General features: G+C 43.9%; 1 protein-coding gene across 2 annotated transcripts; it reads left to right on the plus strand.

The window, feature by feature from the left end:
* Window positions 1–1967: 1967 nt before the first annotated feature.
* wdr13 (WD repeat domain 13) lies at window positions 1968–16537 on the plus strand. Of its 2 annotated transcripts, XM_003216658.4 has the most exons (10): window positions 1968–2125; window positions 9032–9118; window positions 10588–10828; window positions 11991–12100; window positions 12352–12482; window positions 13009–13316; window positions 13728–13908; window positions 14008–14149; window positions 14288–14406; window positions 14620–16537. In XM_003216658.4, exons 2-10 carry the CDS (start codon window positions 9078–9080, stop codon window positions 14802–14804), a joined length of 1458 nt encoding a protein of 485 aa, XP_003216706.1. In that variant the 5' UTR covers window positions 1968–2125; window positions 9032–9077; the 3' UTR covers window positions 14805–16537. The 2 variants fall into 2 exon arrangements, with proteins under 2 accessions (XP_003216706.1, XP_062827724.1); XM_062971654.1 differs by lacking the exon at window positions 10588–10828 and having other exon boundaries at window positions 2074–2125.
* Window positions 16538–16848: the final 311 nt, after the last annotated feature.

The following is a 16848-nucleotide window of genomic DNA, read 5'->3' on the forward strand; positions in this document are numbered from 1 at the left end:
GGCCCTTCCACACAGCCCTATATCCCAGAATATCAAGGCAGAAAATCCCACAATATCTGCTTTGAACTGGGTTATCTGAGTCCACACTGTCATATATTCCAGTTCAAAGCACATAATGTGGGATTTTATTCAGCTGTTTAGAGCCTAGCTCTATAACTTCTAAGTTCCAAAACAAAAGGAAAAACCTCCCTTTCAGACAGGCCATATATTCCATGATCTGATCCCAGATTTTCTGCTTTAAACTTGATTATATGAGTCCGCACCTGGGATCAGATTGTGGGATCTAGGGCCTGTCTGGAAGGGCCTGGAATAGAGAGATGTCTGAGTGCAAAGATGAAAAAAAAGCAGAAGTTGTAAACAAAGGCATGCAATGTGTTGTTGAAGACATTCATGGCCAGAATCATTGGGCTGCTGTTAGTTTTCCGGCCTTTATGGCCATATTCCAGAAGCATTCTCACCTGACATTTTGCCCACAACTGTGGCAGGCATCCTCTGAGGTCTGTTGGAAACCAGGCAAGTGGGGTTTATATATCGGTGGAAAGTCCAGGGTGGGAGAAAGAACTCTTGTCTGTTGGAAGCAAGTGTGAATGTTGCAATTGGCCAACTTGATGAGCACTGAATGGCCTTGCAGCTTCAAAGCCTGGCTGCTTTCTGCCTGGGGGCATCATCTGTTGGGTGGTGTTAGCTGGCCCTGATTGTTTCCTGTCTGGAATTCCCATTTTCAGAGTGTTGTTCTTTATTTACTGTCCTGATTTTAGAGTTTCTTTTTATACTGGTAGCCAGATATTGTTCATTTTCATGGTTTCCTCCTTTCTGTTGAAATTGCCCAACATGCTTGTGGGTTTCAATGGCTTCTCTGTGTAGGGTTGTTGTATGTCTTTCGGGCTGTGTGGCCATGTTCCAGAAGTATTCTCTCCTGACGTTTCGCCCACATCTATGGCAGGCATCCTCAGAGGTTGTGATACCTCACAACCTCTGAGGATGCCTGCCATAGATGTGGGCGAAACGTCAGGAGAGAATACTTCTGGAACATGGCCACACAGCCCAAAAGGCATACAACAACCCTGTGATCCCGGCCATGAAAGCCTTCGACAACACTTCTCTGTGTAGTCTGACATGATGGTTGTCAGAGTGGTCCAGCCTTTCTGGCCCTGACTATTTCCTGTCTGGAATTCCCATTTTCAGAGTGTTTTTCTTTATTTACTGTCTTGATCTTAGAGGGTTTTTTTTAAATTCTGTAAGCCAGATTTTGCTCATTTTCATGGTTTCCTCCTTTCTGTTCAAATTTTCCACATGCATGTGGATTTCAGTGGCTTCTCTGTGTAGTCTGACATGGTAGTTGTAGAGTGGTCCAGAATTTCTGTGTTCTCAAATAATATTCTGTGTCCAGGTTGGTCCATCAAGTGCTCTGCTATGGCTGACTTCTCTGGCTGAGTTAGTCTGCAGTGCCTTTCATGTTCCTTGATTCGTGTTTGGCCATCGCTGCGTTTGGTGGTCTCTATGTAGATTTGTCCATAGCTACATGGTATAGGGTAGATTCTTGCAGAGGTGAGGGGATCCCTCTTGTCCTTTGCTGAAAGTAGCATTTGTTGGATTTTCTTGGTGGGTCTGTTAATAGTTTTGTGATCAACTTCCCAATACTGGCTGTTAGGAATTTTGGGAGTTGAAGTCCAAAAAACCTGGAGGGCCCAAGTTTGCCCATACCTGATCTAAGCACTGAATTAACTACTACTACTACTACTACTACTACATAGCACTGAGCCATGGCAGTTCAAGTGGTGCATGTATATGGAGAATATCAATACTTGGCCTCTGTCTCTTTGGAAGCTCTCCAGAGCCCTTCTGTCTTGATGAGAAGTCCAGTGCGCTCTGCATGTGCTCAGGAGCATCTTTCCTCCTCCCACTTCCGGTGGCGAACACAAAGCCGGGGTTGAAGCTCTGCTGTAAACAATGCTAGGAGGAGTGGCGGGAAGTCCCGGTTTGGGACTGAGCGGGGAAAGCGGAGGCTCCTCCTCCCCCCATCCTCCGCCTCTTTCCTCCCGGGTGCCTTCCGCCGCTGCTGCTCCTCCTCCTCCGGCTGCGGGTCGGCCATCGCTGGGTCTGAGAAGCCGGGAGCCGTTTGCAGGTACCGCCCCTCTTTTTTTTTATTTCCTGCCCCAAACCCTCGGCAGCGCCTTCATTCACCCAGGCGCGTGCCCTCGGGGCCTTTCCCTGGCCGCGGGCCTTTCCCCTTCAGCCCCGGAGATGCGGTTGCCATGGAGACCCGAAGACAATGGTCCTCTCGGGCGGCGAACCCCAAACCCTCCTCCCCGTCGCCCGTGGCAACAGGCCAGGGCCCATCACCATAGCAACAGGCCAGGGCTAGCCTTGTTGAGGGGCCTAGCTTCTACGCCTCCTGTGTTTATTCGAAGGAGCCCCTTTATTCCAGGACCAGCTAGCCTCTCAGGATTGTCCTTCTTAGGCCCCTTCCACAAAACTGAATAAAATCCCACATTATCTGTTTTGAAATGGAACATATGAATCATAGAATCATAGAATCATAGAATAGTAGAGTTGGAAGAGACCACATGGGCCATCTAGTCCAACCCCCTGCTAAGAAGCAGGAAATCGCATTCAAAGCACCCCCGACAGATGGCCATCCAGCCTCTGCTTAAAAGCCTCCAAGGAAGGAGCCTCCACCACGGCCCCGGGGAGAGAGTTCCACTGTCGAACAGCTCTCACAGTGAGGAAGTTCTTCCTGATGTTCAGGTGGAATCTCCTTTCCTGTAGTTTGAAGCCATTGTTCCGTGTCCTAGTCTGCAGGGCAGCAGAAAACAAGCTTGCTCCCTCTTCCCTATGACTTCCCTTCACGTATTTGTACATGGCTATCATGTCTCCTCTCAGCCTTCTCTTCTGCAGGCTAAACATGCCCAGCTCTTTAAGCCGCTCCTCATAGGACTTGTTCTCCAGACCCTTAATCATTTTAGTTGCCCTCCTCTGGATGCTTTCCAGCTTGTCAACATCTCCCTTCAACTGTGGTGCCCAAAATTGGACACAGTATTCCAGGTGTGGTCTGACCAAGGCAGAATAGAGGGGGAGCATAACTTCCCTGGATCTAGACGCTATTCCCCTATTGATGCAGGCCAGAATCCCATTGGCTTTTTTAGCAGCCGCATCACATTGTTGGCTCATGTTTAACTTGTTGTCCACGAGGACTCCAAGGTCTTTTTCGCACACACTGCTGTCAAGCAAGGCGTCCCCCATTCTGTATCTTTGATTTCCATTTTTTCTGCCGAAGTGAAGTATCTTGCATTTGTCCCTGTTGAACTTCATTTTGTTAGTTTTGGCCCATCTCTCTAGTCTGTCAAGATCGTTTTGAATTCTGCTCCTGTCTTCTGGAGTGTTAGCTATCCCTCCCAGTTTTGTGTCGTCTGCAAACTTGATGATCGTGCCTTCTAACCCTTCGTCTAAGTCGTTAATAAAGATGTTGAACAGAACCGGGCCCAGGACGGAGCCCTGCGGCACTCCACTTGTCACTTCTTTCCATGATGAAGACGACGCATTGGTGAGCACCCTTTGGGTTCGTTCGCTTAGCCAATTACAGATCCACCTAACCGTAGTTTTGTCTAGCCCACATTTTACTAGTTTGTTTGCCAGAAGGTCGTGGGGGACTTTGTCGAAGGCCTTACTGAAATCCAGGTACGCTACATCCACAGCATTCCCTGTATCGACCCAACTCGTAACTCTATCGAAAAAAGAGATCAGATTAGTCTGGCATGACTTGTTTTTGGTAAATCCGTGTTGACTATTAGCAATGACCGCATTTGTTTCTAAGTGTTCGCAGACCACTTCCTTAATGATCTTTTCCAGAATTTTGCCTGGTATTGATGTGAGGCTGACCGGACGGTAATTGTTTGGGTCGTTCTTTTTTCCCTTCTTGAAGATAGGGACCACATTCGCCCTCCTCCAATCTGCTGGGACTTCTCCCGTTCTCCAAGAACTCTCGAAGATAATTGCCAGTGGTTCTGAAATAACTTCCGCTAGTTCCTTCAGTACTCTTGGGTGTAGCTGATCTGGCCCTGGGGACTTGAATTCGTTTAGAGAGCCCAAGTGTTTTTGGACAACTTGTTTCCCTATTTGGGGTTGGATTTCCCCCAATCCTTCGTCCATTCCGTGTTGCTGAGGTTGAAGATGGCTTTCTTTTTCTGAGAAGACCGAGGCAAAGAAGGCATTAAGTAGTTCTGCCTTTTCCCTGTCCCCTGTCGCCATCACCCCATCTTCTCCTTGCAATGGCCCTATCGCCTCCTTTTTCTTCCTTTTTCTACCAACGTAAGCAAAAAAGCCTTTTTTGTTGTTTTTTATGTCCCTGGCAAGCCTGAGCTCATTTTGCGCTTTAGCCTTGCGAACCTTTTCCCTACAGGTGTTGGCTATACGTTTGAATTCTTCTTTGGTGATTTCTCCCCTTTTCCACTTCTTGTGCATGTCACTTTTGAGCTTTAGCTCAGTTAGAAGTTCTTTGGACATCCATTCTGGCTTCACCTAACCAGAATGGCAGTGTGGACTCAGATAACCCAGTTCAAAGCTGATATGTGGGATTTTCGGCCTTGATATTCTGGAATATAGGGCTGTGTGGAAGGGCCCTGAGGAGGGCTGCCCCCTGTTTGAGGCTTGCAGTGTGTCTCCACTGTAGAATTAATGCAGTTTGACTGTCATGGCCTGACACTACCGAGTCACTGGAGTCATAGGGCCCTTCCACACAACCCTATATCCCAGAATATAAAGGCAGAAAATCCCACAATATCTGCTTTGAACTGAGTCCACTCTCAGATAATGTGGGATTTTCTGACATGATATTCTGGGATATAAGGCTGTGTGGAAGGGCCCATAGTTTAATAGGGTCTGTAACCTTTTCTTTCAAAGACTTCTGGCGCCTCACCAGATTACAACTTCCATGAGTCCAGGGGCCCTTCCATGCAGCCATATAACTCAGAGTATCAAGGCAGATATGTGGCCAGCATAACAGCACTCCACACAGTCATGCTGGCCATATGACCTAGGAGGTGTCTCCGAATGCCGTCTCTTCAGCTTAGAAATGGAGATTTGTGTGTGTGTGTGTGTGTGTGTGTGTGTGTGTGTGTGTCAGGAGCGACTTGAGAAACTGCAAGTTGCTTCTGGAGTGAGAGAATTGTCCGTCTGCAAGGACGTTGCCCAGGGGACGCCCGGATGTTTTGATGTTTTACCATCCTTGTGGGAGGCTTCTTTCATGTCCCGTATGGAGCTGGAGCTGATAGAGGGAGCTGGAGCTGATAGAGGGAGCTCATCCGCGCTCTCCCCGGGTGGGATTTGAACCTGACAGCTTGCAGATCAGCAGCCCAACCTTCAAGACACAAGGCTTTAGCCCTTTAGCCCACTACTCCACCGGGGGCTCCTGAGAAATGGAGATGAGCACCAGATTCTCGGTTAACTGGGGCCCCTTCCACACAGCTGAATAAAATGCCACATTTTCTGCTATGAACTGGAACATATGTCAGTGTATATGTCAGACCCAGATAGCCCAGTTCAAAGCAGATATTGTTAGAATTTCTGCCTTAATATTCTGGGTTATATGGCAGTGTGGAAAGACCCTGGCACCCATGGGGATTGGTTGATGCTGGATAAATGTCATTTCTGGTTGCTTGAGTGTTACTATCAAAAATAGGCCTAATACTATACTATACACTGTGTTGACTTGATGTTAATACTGAAATACAATAATTAAAGGCAAATAAAGTCAAACTCAACTCAAACGCACATTTGCACTGAATATCAATTTTTATTTAAAGTATCATTTCTTCTATGTTTTGCCACTTGCTTAAGAGTTCTGGTTACTTTGGTTCCAGTTCAGAGACCCCTTCCACACAGCTGAATAAAACCCTACATTATCTGCTTTGAACTGGGATATATGGCAGTGTGGACTCAACTAACCCAATTCAAAGCAGATATTGTGGGATTTTCTGCCTTGATATTCTGGGATATAAGGCTGTGTGGAAGAGCCCCGAGAGTCTACTGTAGCTGCTTCTTGATTGTCAGCCTTGCATGTCATGGTTTTGGCTTGTTTCTTAATAGTAGCATTCTAGTCTACCCTCCACAGATTGTACATCCCTGGAGTCATCTATTCATAGCTTGGAAATATATATATAATCCAAGAAAAGCAAACCTCGATTTTGCCATTTTATACTAGGAACATCCTTTTACTATGTTATCATTTATAATTGGACTTGGGCAACCACTGATCTTGGTATCCACAGGGGATCAAGGAACCAGTGTACTTCAACCCCATAAAATCCCATCTCCTCACCCACTCAGTCACTCATGGCTTTTCACTTCTGGAATATCATACATAATAGCACCCATCCATCCATTCTTTCTTTCACATTGCATCAAGCAGACAGATGTGCCTGATGCAATAGATTCCTCTTCAAAAAAAATCAGAAAATCTGCCCTCCCCTTGTAAAGAAAGAGCTTATAGCAATAAGAGTCTGCAGCAAAAAAAAAAGTCTCTTCCAGGATGAAAGATCACATACAACCCCATAAAGACCTTGATTTATTTGCCTTGAGGATCACAAAGAAGGTCTCTAGATCATATTGATGAGCCCCTACTAAAGTAGACCCAGTGAATGATGAAGAAAACCCCACTGATGTTATGGACCTATTTTAGTTTGACTTGGTCTTAAATAATCCCGCTTCTGGTTTTAATTTGCTTTATCATTGCAGTCAGCTTCACGTTCTGCTTCTTTCACTATTCTCTTATGATGCTGCTGTTATCTCTCATTATTTTTGACAGGCCCAGAAAACTTTGATTTATAAGTGCAATAAATAGTTGGGTTAATGGACAAAATAGGCGAAATAGTTTAGATGCTCTAAGACCACCATGGCCAACTTCCTAGGCGCGCAGACTTGGCCCTTCTTTAACAAAATGCAATAACATTTGGGGAGTGGAGGAAATATACATCTACACTTACCACTTAATGGTGTTCCAAACTAGCTTCAAATTGCAATGACCAGATAATAAACACAAAAGTGCACAAGCCTTTAATGTGTATAAGTGCTCTGTGGTTTGTGAACTAACAAGCTTGTTTGCCTTGTTGCAGTACCATGGAAGAGTCTCTAGCCTCTATTCATTCTCTATACTCTGGCTATGAGTCTGGGGATGGAACATTCCAAGTCTTTTGCAGTGTAAAATCCTAGAAAAATATGTTATAGAGCAAATCCAGCAGTTCTAGACAAGGGCACACAATCTTTATTCTTCTTTGTATTTGTCCTCAAGTTGCCTGTTGACTCATGGTCACACCATGATTGTATGGCATTTTCTCAGGCAAGAAATTTTCCTCAGAAGTGATTTTACCAGTTATTTCATCTGGAATATTGCCTACAGCACTTGAGATTCAATTGTGGTCTCTCATCCAAGTACTCACCAGCACTGACCCTGCTTACTTCCAAAATCAAGTGGGATCTGGTACCTCTGGGCACTTCCACACAGCCATATAACCCAGAATATCAAGGCAAAATAACCCACAATATCTGCTTTGAACTGGATTATCGGAGTCCACACTGCCATATATTCCAGTTCAAAGCAGAAAATGTGGGATTTTATTCAGCTGTGTGGAAGGGGCCTTCGTCCTGCCTTTTTCCTATACAGTAGATTTACACCACAGCAAAGTTCTCTTGTTCAAACCATTAGTACATCTTTTGGCCTTGAAAGCACACACTAAGGAAAGGAGCATTAGACTTGGATCCTTTCTAAAAAGATCAAAGGAGAGGGTCCATGATTTCATCTGTTGGTTTTAATGGAAAGGACAATTTCCACTTGAAAGCTTCTTCCAAAATGCATTCAGCAATTGTTTTTCATTTCTTTCATTAGCCTCCACTACTTCTTATGATCACCATTTTGGTGACTAAGGGCCCTTCCAGACAGGCCCTATATCCCAGGATCTGATCCCAGGTTTTCTGTTTATCCCAGATTATCTGGCAGTGTGGACTCATATAATCCACTTTAAAACAGAAAACCTGGGATCAGATCCTGGGATTTAGGGTCTGTCTGGAAGGGCCCTAAGCTTTTTTGACATGTTGGCTGATCTGCCTTCCCCTTTCTCTATGTTTGGTCTTCAACATACTTTGAGGCAATTCTGGAGACAGCTACTATTTATCATGCTTGTTGTGAGCAAGCACATACAGCTATAGTAAGTTTGGCCAGAGGAGAATCTCATTATTACACAGCTCAGGCTTTCACTACATTGTTTGCTGCAGCCTGATTTTAAAAACCTGTGTTTCTCCAGTCCTCCTTCACCATCCTAGTGTTACTAAAAGCTACCAGGGGAAAAAAAGGAAAATTGGGAGGACATTAAACTATTGTGTAAAAAGAAATGTCTGTGTCAGATTCTTTGTTAATTGAGGTATATTTGTATTGATTTTATCCATCCTCTTTGCCCCCTTGATGATCTTCCTCTGTTCCACTGCTATGGCATCAACTGTTGTGATCTTCTGTTTTCATGGTTCACATAAAAGACTTTTTTCATCGAATCACCCTTGATTAACAGCAACCACCACAATAACTTAAACTCTCTGGTATTACTTTTGTAGCATTCTCAGTAACAGATTTTTTATAAACCAAACACAGCACCAAAGATTACTTACATGTAATGCATGTAAATCCTGTGGCTACCTCTAACACACATCTTTCTCTCTCGTATTCTAGTTAACTGACACTGTAATTAGAATCAGAGTCAATCTCTTTCTCTAACCCTGACTGACTCCTAACACCTCAAGCTCCTCCAGTAGTCATACATATGCTTTAAAAATCCCTCAGACATCCAGCCAACTACCAGTTACACCCGGCATTCGATTCTCTAACCCTTCCCACAAGATATTTGCCAAATCTGCAACAAATTGCATACATAACCATATTTTACCTTAATAAAGCTAATAAATGCAGCAACATTTCCTACATAAGTCCAGATCATCACAGTCTCGCTTTCTATCTTATACTGATGCCTCTGTATCTGACCTATTGCAGGCACCCACTTGCAAGCTCCCCTGAGCGGCCACTGGCAGTGTGGGGCATGGCAGCAGTGTGGCAACAGGTGCTGGCTGTAGATGCACGGTAAGTTGAATGGGACCCAGCCAAAAGGTGATGTGGACACAGGATCTCTGCTAGGAAGCAGAGGTCCCAGAAAGGGTCCTAGCTTGGCCCTGGCTTAATTGTTCAGGAACATGAATGTCATAGGTGAAATTCCAAGATCCGCGTTTGTAATGGGGCATGAACACCATATAGGCAACTTATGGTCAATTAAAATTTATGTAAATCTCACGGATCCCGAGATAAGGGATCCAGGCCTTATCATTGGTGGTTTGTCCTAATACATTAATAATAATAATAATAATAATAATAATAATAATAATAATAATAATATAATTTTTAAAAATCATGTCAGAAGCGAATTGAGAACATACTGCAAGTATGTTAGCCGACCACAGAGATGTTGCCCAGGGGATGCTTGGATGTGTTACCATCCTGCTGGAAGGCCTCTTTCATGTCCCTGCATGGGAAGCTAGGGCTGACAGACAGGAGGTCACTTTGTCTTGCGGATTTGAACCTCCAACCTTTAGGTCAGCAGTTCAGCCGGCACAAGGGTTTTATCCATTGTGCCACCACAATAATAGTAATAATTTTATTTCTTACCCGCCTCTCCTCATGGTTCAAGGTGGGTTATAGAATATGTGTTTTAACTATTCTGTAACCTGCCTTGAATCATGAGGAGAGACGGGTAAGAATTGTAAAATACCACAAAATTTCTACAAAATATACATATTAAAACATATTTCTATAAAATACATATTAAAATACACAAAACAGATTAACAAAGGACACTTCTTTAAAATTCACGCTTAAATTTCACATTACTGTCCTTGTAATCAGTGCAGGATTTAAAATAGCCACTCAAAATAAGATCTGAAACCTGGGAATTGATTTAGCCATTCTAATTTTGGGACCAAAAAACTGTTGAAATTTCAGAGCCTATTAATCCTATATTAAGTAAGTACACAGGACACTATTTCCTTAATATAGCCACTTTTGCTAGAATATGTAGAAAACATGTGAATAAAATTACAATTTTTAAAACCCAGGATGACATCTCTCTAGGAATCTCTAGGTCTTCCAGCAAGATTCCGTCACCTTCTGATGGAAGTTGACCAAAGAGATGCACTGGAGCACCTAGAGATTCCTAGGGAAAACATTTAATCAAACCTGTAAATAATCAAATCTACAAGAATCAAACCCACAAATGTAGATGGCTTAGGAATGAATTTTAAATGCAGATTTTGAAATATTTTCTTCATTTGGGTGCTCTCACCAAAAAGTATAAGTTGGTGGTCAACAGCAATACTACTGGCCATGGATCAAAATGTGGTAACAGAGGGCACTGTGCTGCAGGGAAATTTACAGGAGATTCTCTCCACTCAGTTGGTGCTAGCCAACATGGTGCCGGAGATCCATAGGGGAGGGTGGACTCAGTTAGGATGTACTTTGGCTTAGGCTCCAAACAGTTGATACACCCCCCCCCATTGCAGGTACAACGCATACCGCACCCCCAACTTCCCGCAATTCCGCACGCAGTACATCCGCCGGCGCAGCCAGCTGCTGCGGGACAACGCCAAAGCCGGCTACGACCCCTCGCTTCGTAAGCAGTACCTCCGGCTGCGCAGCCAGCTCCTGGCCCAGCGCTACGGCCCCCTCTCAGAACAGAGCAGCTTCCGTGCATACAGCAACAGCATTGTCCGAAGCAGTCGCACCACCCTTGACCGCATGGAGGTAACCAGGGCTCCTGGGTTGAAGGGCAGCCAGGGAACTAGAAAACAAGGAATGCCAAGAGCATTCCTACAGGAAGTATTTGGATATAAATGAAATGTGGTCCTCTGGTGGGGAGATGCTGAGTTCAACACCTGCTGTGATAAGAGATTGCTTCCCATGAAGCAGAGATGGGCATAGTGCAGTCTTCCAGGGCCATATTTGTACCCCTGGGTCATCACTCCTGTGATGCATACTGCTAGTTGCAGCACATGGCCATAGTCCATGCAGCACAGCATCCTTTGCCACTATCAGGGCTGTTAGAAACACAAGAGCCCTTAGATGAAGTCAGATCCTTGGCCCATCTAGCCCAGTTGGATCAATGCTGAAAGAAAACAGTTCTCCATTCTTTCCTAGCCCTACCTGAAGATCCTTGGTATTCCCTGGTAGTCTCCCATCCAAGTGCTAACCAGGATTGATCCTGCTTTGAATCCAGAATCAAAGGAGATTGAGAGTATTCAGGGCTGAATACCACTCTGCCATGGGTACTGTGTGTCCATAAAAGAAACACAAATTATACGGCCTAAATCCGATTGCTAATCCCAACTAGGCCCATGAAATCAATTGTTGAATGGTCAGTCAAAGCTTATGTAAATACAGGTGATTCAGTGGCTTTCCTCCAGTTTTGATCAGAAATTGGATTTCAGCCATTGTGCACAACCAAAGTGACAGATTAAGTATATGTTACATGTAGTGATGTGTGCAGTTCTAATCCTGAGATTTAGTTTTTTTGAGGAATTTGCAAGTCTGGCAAAGATTTGAGCTAGAATAATGTATTGGAAAGAACAGAAGCAAGGCAAGGGCAAGGTAGATACTGAAAATGGTAAAAAAGCAGCCCTTCTGAATTCAGAACTTCAATTAGAAGCTTCCCCCATTCAAACATTGATTTGCAAAGGTTCAAATACGGTAATACAAAGGAGGAAATAACATTATAGACGATGTGTACAAGTAATAGTACTGTATTGAGTGTTGTTGTTGCTGCTTCCTCAGAGGTACTCCCTTGATCCAGGGAATCCTGCCTTTGCCCCACTCTTCCTTTCAGAAAAACACTTCTCAACTGCATATCCTTTAGTTCCCTTTTCTACCAAATTTTAACTATTAGTAACAGTTGTATGTTGTGCCATAGGACTTTGATGAAGACCCAAGAGCACTGGGTGCCCGTGGCCACCGCCGCTCTGTCAGCCGAGGGTCCTACCAGCTGCAAGCTCAAATGAACCGAGTCGTCTACGATGAGAGGTATGCAACCAACAGCAACTTGATCTTCAACTAATAGCATTACATGTATATTCACCCGTCTGCTTTTTTGGATGTGACAAAGAACTTGCTTGTCAGTGTTGATTAAGGACTATTGATAACTGAGAATTAAATTCTGAGTACTAATGGCTGATGCATGCAGAATGAAGGCTCTGAACTTCTAATTGGCCCCACCTGTCCAGCCAGACATGGTATATCCTTGTAGTAGCTCAGTCTCCTGCATCTTCCTTTAGACCCCCAGGCAGTGTTGTACCTACTTCGGTGGCAGAAGCCAGTCGTGCCATGGCCGGGGATACTACACTGAGTGAGAACTATGCTTTTGCTGGCATGTACCACATCTTTGACCAGCATGTGGATGAGGCTGGTGAGTAGACTAGATGCTGAGTGTTTCCCCTTGACCCTTGAGGCCATATTAGTGGTATAGATACAAACGGTAGTGACATTAGATAGTTCTTTGCAGAGAAAGATATATAATAGATGTGCCAAATTTCAGATTGAGAAAAGTGGCTATTATTCCTGTCCTTTTAAAGTGGAAGGAAAAGCTAAAGCAGGAGAGTTGGAAAGGCCTTTACAGGCTGCAATTGCCAGTTTTACTGGTAAACATATTTAAGTGCTATTGAATGCTATGCCATTGGTTAGGCAGTGTTTCCCTTACTATATTACTCACAATATACTTTGCGGACAGTTGAGTAGTTGTGTTGAAGGAAAGCATTCCCATTTTCTAAGTGGGGACTGCCTTAGAGATGTAACTGGAGTGTGGAAAAATAAAGACTAATGAAGAATCTTTGACGATTGCCAGGCTCAGAGGCAGGTTGTATCTGTGTGTTCCTGAACTTGTTCAATTCACCCTCCCGCTCCTCCCCTACCCCATATCTCCCCTTCCCCTGCAGTGCCCAAGGTTCAATTTGCCAATGATGATAAACACCTACTAGCCTGCTGCTCACTGGATGGCACAATTTCAGTGTGCCAGTTGGTACCCACTCCCCCAGTGGTGCTGCGGGTGTTGAAGGGACACAGCCGTGGTGTGTCTGACTTTGCCTGGTCCCTCTCCAATGACATCATTGTTTCCACGTCACTTGATGCTACAATGCGCATTTGGGCTACAGAGGATGGCAAGTGCATCCGGGAGATTCCCGATCCAGATGCCTCTGAGCTACTGTGTTGCACTTTCCAGCCAATGAACAACAATCTCACGGTGGTGAGTGGATGCTATTTAAGATAATGTCCCTCTACTATAACTGAGGCATTCGGGTCTTTCTCCTTTGGTGGAGACTAGCTTGCATGATAGAAATCTTTCTCCTGTGTCTGCCCATGATGCAGTGAGAAAAGAACTGTTGAACTTACAAGAAATATGGAAGCCGGGGTGTAGAATTGATGCTGTTGGTCTTCAATGTTTTTTGTTTTGAAGGAAAGGCTCTGATCACAAGACCACGGGATGAATATAGGTTAAAAAATTACATTTATCTATATGTTCCAGCTGTTTAATGAATCAAGGTGGTGATCAAGGTTCCTAAAGTGAAACTAAAGGAGAGATTATGTGTGTTGCTTGCTTTCCTGCATTTTATTCTGTACAGTAATATGAATGCAGTCTCTTTATTTTGTCCATGAGGTGGGGAATGGAAAGCACAACATCCATGTGGTGAACATCTCAACAGGGAAAAAAGTGAAGGGTGGCTCAAGCAAGCTAACTGGCCGGGTCCTCTCACTGTCCTTTGATTCTCCTGGCCGTATTCTCTGGGCAGGAGATGATAAAGGCAGTGTATTTTCGTTCCTCTTTGACATGGCAACAGGTGAGCTGGGGATCAAATGAGGAGTCTAGTAGGGACAAGGAGCAGTCAATATACAATTCAGCTTAAGGCACAGTCCTCTACTTTCCACCCCTCCTACAGGAAAACTGACCAAGGCCAAACGTCTGGTGGTAAATGAGGGCAGTTCTATCACCAGTATCTCAGCCCGCTCCTGGATCAGTAGAGAAGCACGGGACCCATCTCTCCTCATCAATGCATGTATTAACAAACTGCTGCTATATAGGTATGGGACTTTTCATGGCATCATTTCACTAGAAGCAGGATACTAAATGATCCCTGCCCCTCCCCCTGGTTGATAGGTGGGACATAATTACGGTAGTTTCCTGATTCAATAGCTGTACTTTCTGCATTCCCCTGACAGGGTGGTGGACAACGAAGGAACCCTCCAGCTTAAGAGAAGTTTCCAGATACAGCAGAGCTCACATCCTGTCCGCAGCATCTTTTGCCCTCTCATGTCCTTCCGCCAAGGAGCTTGTGTTGGTATGATGGGATCCCACTCTCATTGCAGAGGGAAGGGAGGGCAGCAATCTCCCCTTGAGGTTTTTTATGGGCCAATTCTAAGCATGCAGTTGTCACTTTACAAATGGCTCATATTCATGTCATCACTATGAAGCAAAGAATGGAATTGTGTCTCATAAAGAGCTTACAGATAGGAACTTGTTGGCATTAATCTCTCTTCTTTATGCATTTCAGTGACCGGCAGTGAGGACATGTGCGTCTACTTCTTTGATGTGGAGCGTGCCACTAAGGCCATTGTTAACAAACTGCAGGGTCACAGCGCTGCTGTGCTGGATGTCAGCTTCAACTGTGACGAGAGCCTTTTGGCATCCAGTGATGCCAAAGGTATGGTTATTGTCTGGAAAAGAGAACAAAAGTAGCATTCTTTCCCCTGACAAATGCAGGGAAGTATTTGATTACATTGCCATAACTGAGGTGGACTCCAAAAGAGAAGCACAAGGGTCTGTTTCTTTTCCACTTGCTGTGTTTTTTCCTGTCTCCTATAGCTAGTAAAGAACTGAGTATACCTCTACACACCAGTACCCATTATGTCAGTGGTGGGGCTAGTTACAGCAGACAACGGAATCAGGTTAATACGATGAGAAGTTGTTTTATTGTGGTTGTAATGTCCAGATGGTGTTCTGTTGATTACAGCAGCCATCATGGTTTTCTGACAGTTAAGGGCTTCTCTTAACTGCTGGCTGTCAGAATAGGATTTGGAACTCCAGGGATTCATTTTCTGATTAATCAGCATAGAATTTAATGTCTAAAGTTCTATTTACTAACATTCTACACCCTGCTGGTGCAAAGCAGTTCTTATGTTCTAACGATGGCTTCTTCCATCTTGGAAAAAGTGGTGACCAGAAATATTTACACAGCATGAATCAAAATGCAATGCTCAGTATTAACCTCACATCCAGACGTTCTCTTTTGCTTCTGTCTAATGCCACTGAGCTGTGTACTTTGAAGGATCAGCTTGAGTTACTAGTCTGTCTGCTGAATCTCTGAACTCTGGAGCATTAACTTTGTGAACAAACTTCCCAGGAACAGAATAGAATTCCACTCGTTTGTATGTACATTGGGCTGTTAGCAACTGCATGTTTCTCCAGCCAACTTCCAGTGGCTGGATGTCTTCCTAGTTTGGGATAGCCAATGAACAGAAGATTTACCTCCCTATCAACACTGACCATTTCAAATATTGCTAATAATGTGTTTGGAGTTTACAAAGCTTCTTTTTGGAATATTCCCAAAAGCTGTATGCAAAAAACAGGTGCTCTGAGAAGCTAAGGTCTGCAAGCATGTGGAGTCTTAAATTGAAATGAATACTACTTAATGCAGTTACATTTTGTCACTTATCTTCTACAGCATGTATGGCATTGTAAACGAGTGGGGAGGGGAGTAGTTGTATAGAAATACTTTTGTATTGTGGCTGTGGTTGTCTGTTTCCTTGGCTTTATTCTCTTTTCTGTGAACTAGGAGAAAATGTTTCTAAATCCCTGTTACGAGAAAAGGTGACAGCCAAATAGATCTTTTCTTGCTAAGTATCCAAAAGATAATAGTAGAGTTAGAGATGCTTGAAAGCTCATTATCTTAATGTCACCATATAAAGAAGCATGAGCTGAGCTGAAATCTGGTCCCATCTTTGAATCAAACTGCACAGCCTAATGGCAGAGAAAGAGATCTGTGATTGTGTAAATGAGGGAATACAATTTATATTAGCATAGATTAAGTAATGCTTCTAGCATAAAATGTAATTATTCAGCTCGAGTTTCAGGTAGGGAATAAAGAACTAAATTTAGTTGACAAGGGAGTGCCGAAGAACCTATGGCCCTCTATATGTTGTTGGATTCCATCTTCCTCCTTCCTAACCATTGGGTGTGACTGATGTGAGCTGGAATTCAATATCAGGATGCCCAAAGATCCCCCTCCTGCTGTAAAGGGACATAATCAAAAAGCATGGAGACTTCTGAAAGGAGTTCCTATAATTTAAGATATGTTTTAGCAAAAGCTTCACATGGATGCTGTGCTAACAGATTAAATAACTCTACTCTTCATGACTGCTATCTGAAACTTGCCTTAGTTCCAGTTTTAACAAATAAACAATGATATCTGACATCTCGTACTGCTCTTGTTTTAAGCATATGAAGAACCCCACTAGATCAGAACAATGGTCCACCTATTTTTCATATTTTCCCAACAGAGGCCAGCCAGATGGCTCTAAAATGTTTACAAGTTTACAAATGTTTACTGTTAGTAAGCTCCAGTGTTACAAGAAAATCTTGCCATATTTCACGTAATACATGATTTTATAAACCTCAATCATAAACCCCCTTCCCTTCCAAAGGTGTTCAAGTGTTACAATCTTTCTAGAGACAGAAAAGTGTTTTAACCCCCCCCCCCCCCCCAATAATTGTCACTACCCTT

The sequence above is a fragment of the Anolis carolinensis genome, chromosome 2 (assembly GCF_035594765.1).
Source record: "Anolis carolinensis isolate JA03-04 chromosome 2, rAnoCar3.1.pri, whole genome shotgun sequence".
NCBI classification, from domain to species: domain Eukaryota; kingdom Metazoa; phylum Chordata; class Lepidosauria; order Squamata; family Dactyloidae; genus Anolis; species Anolis carolinensis.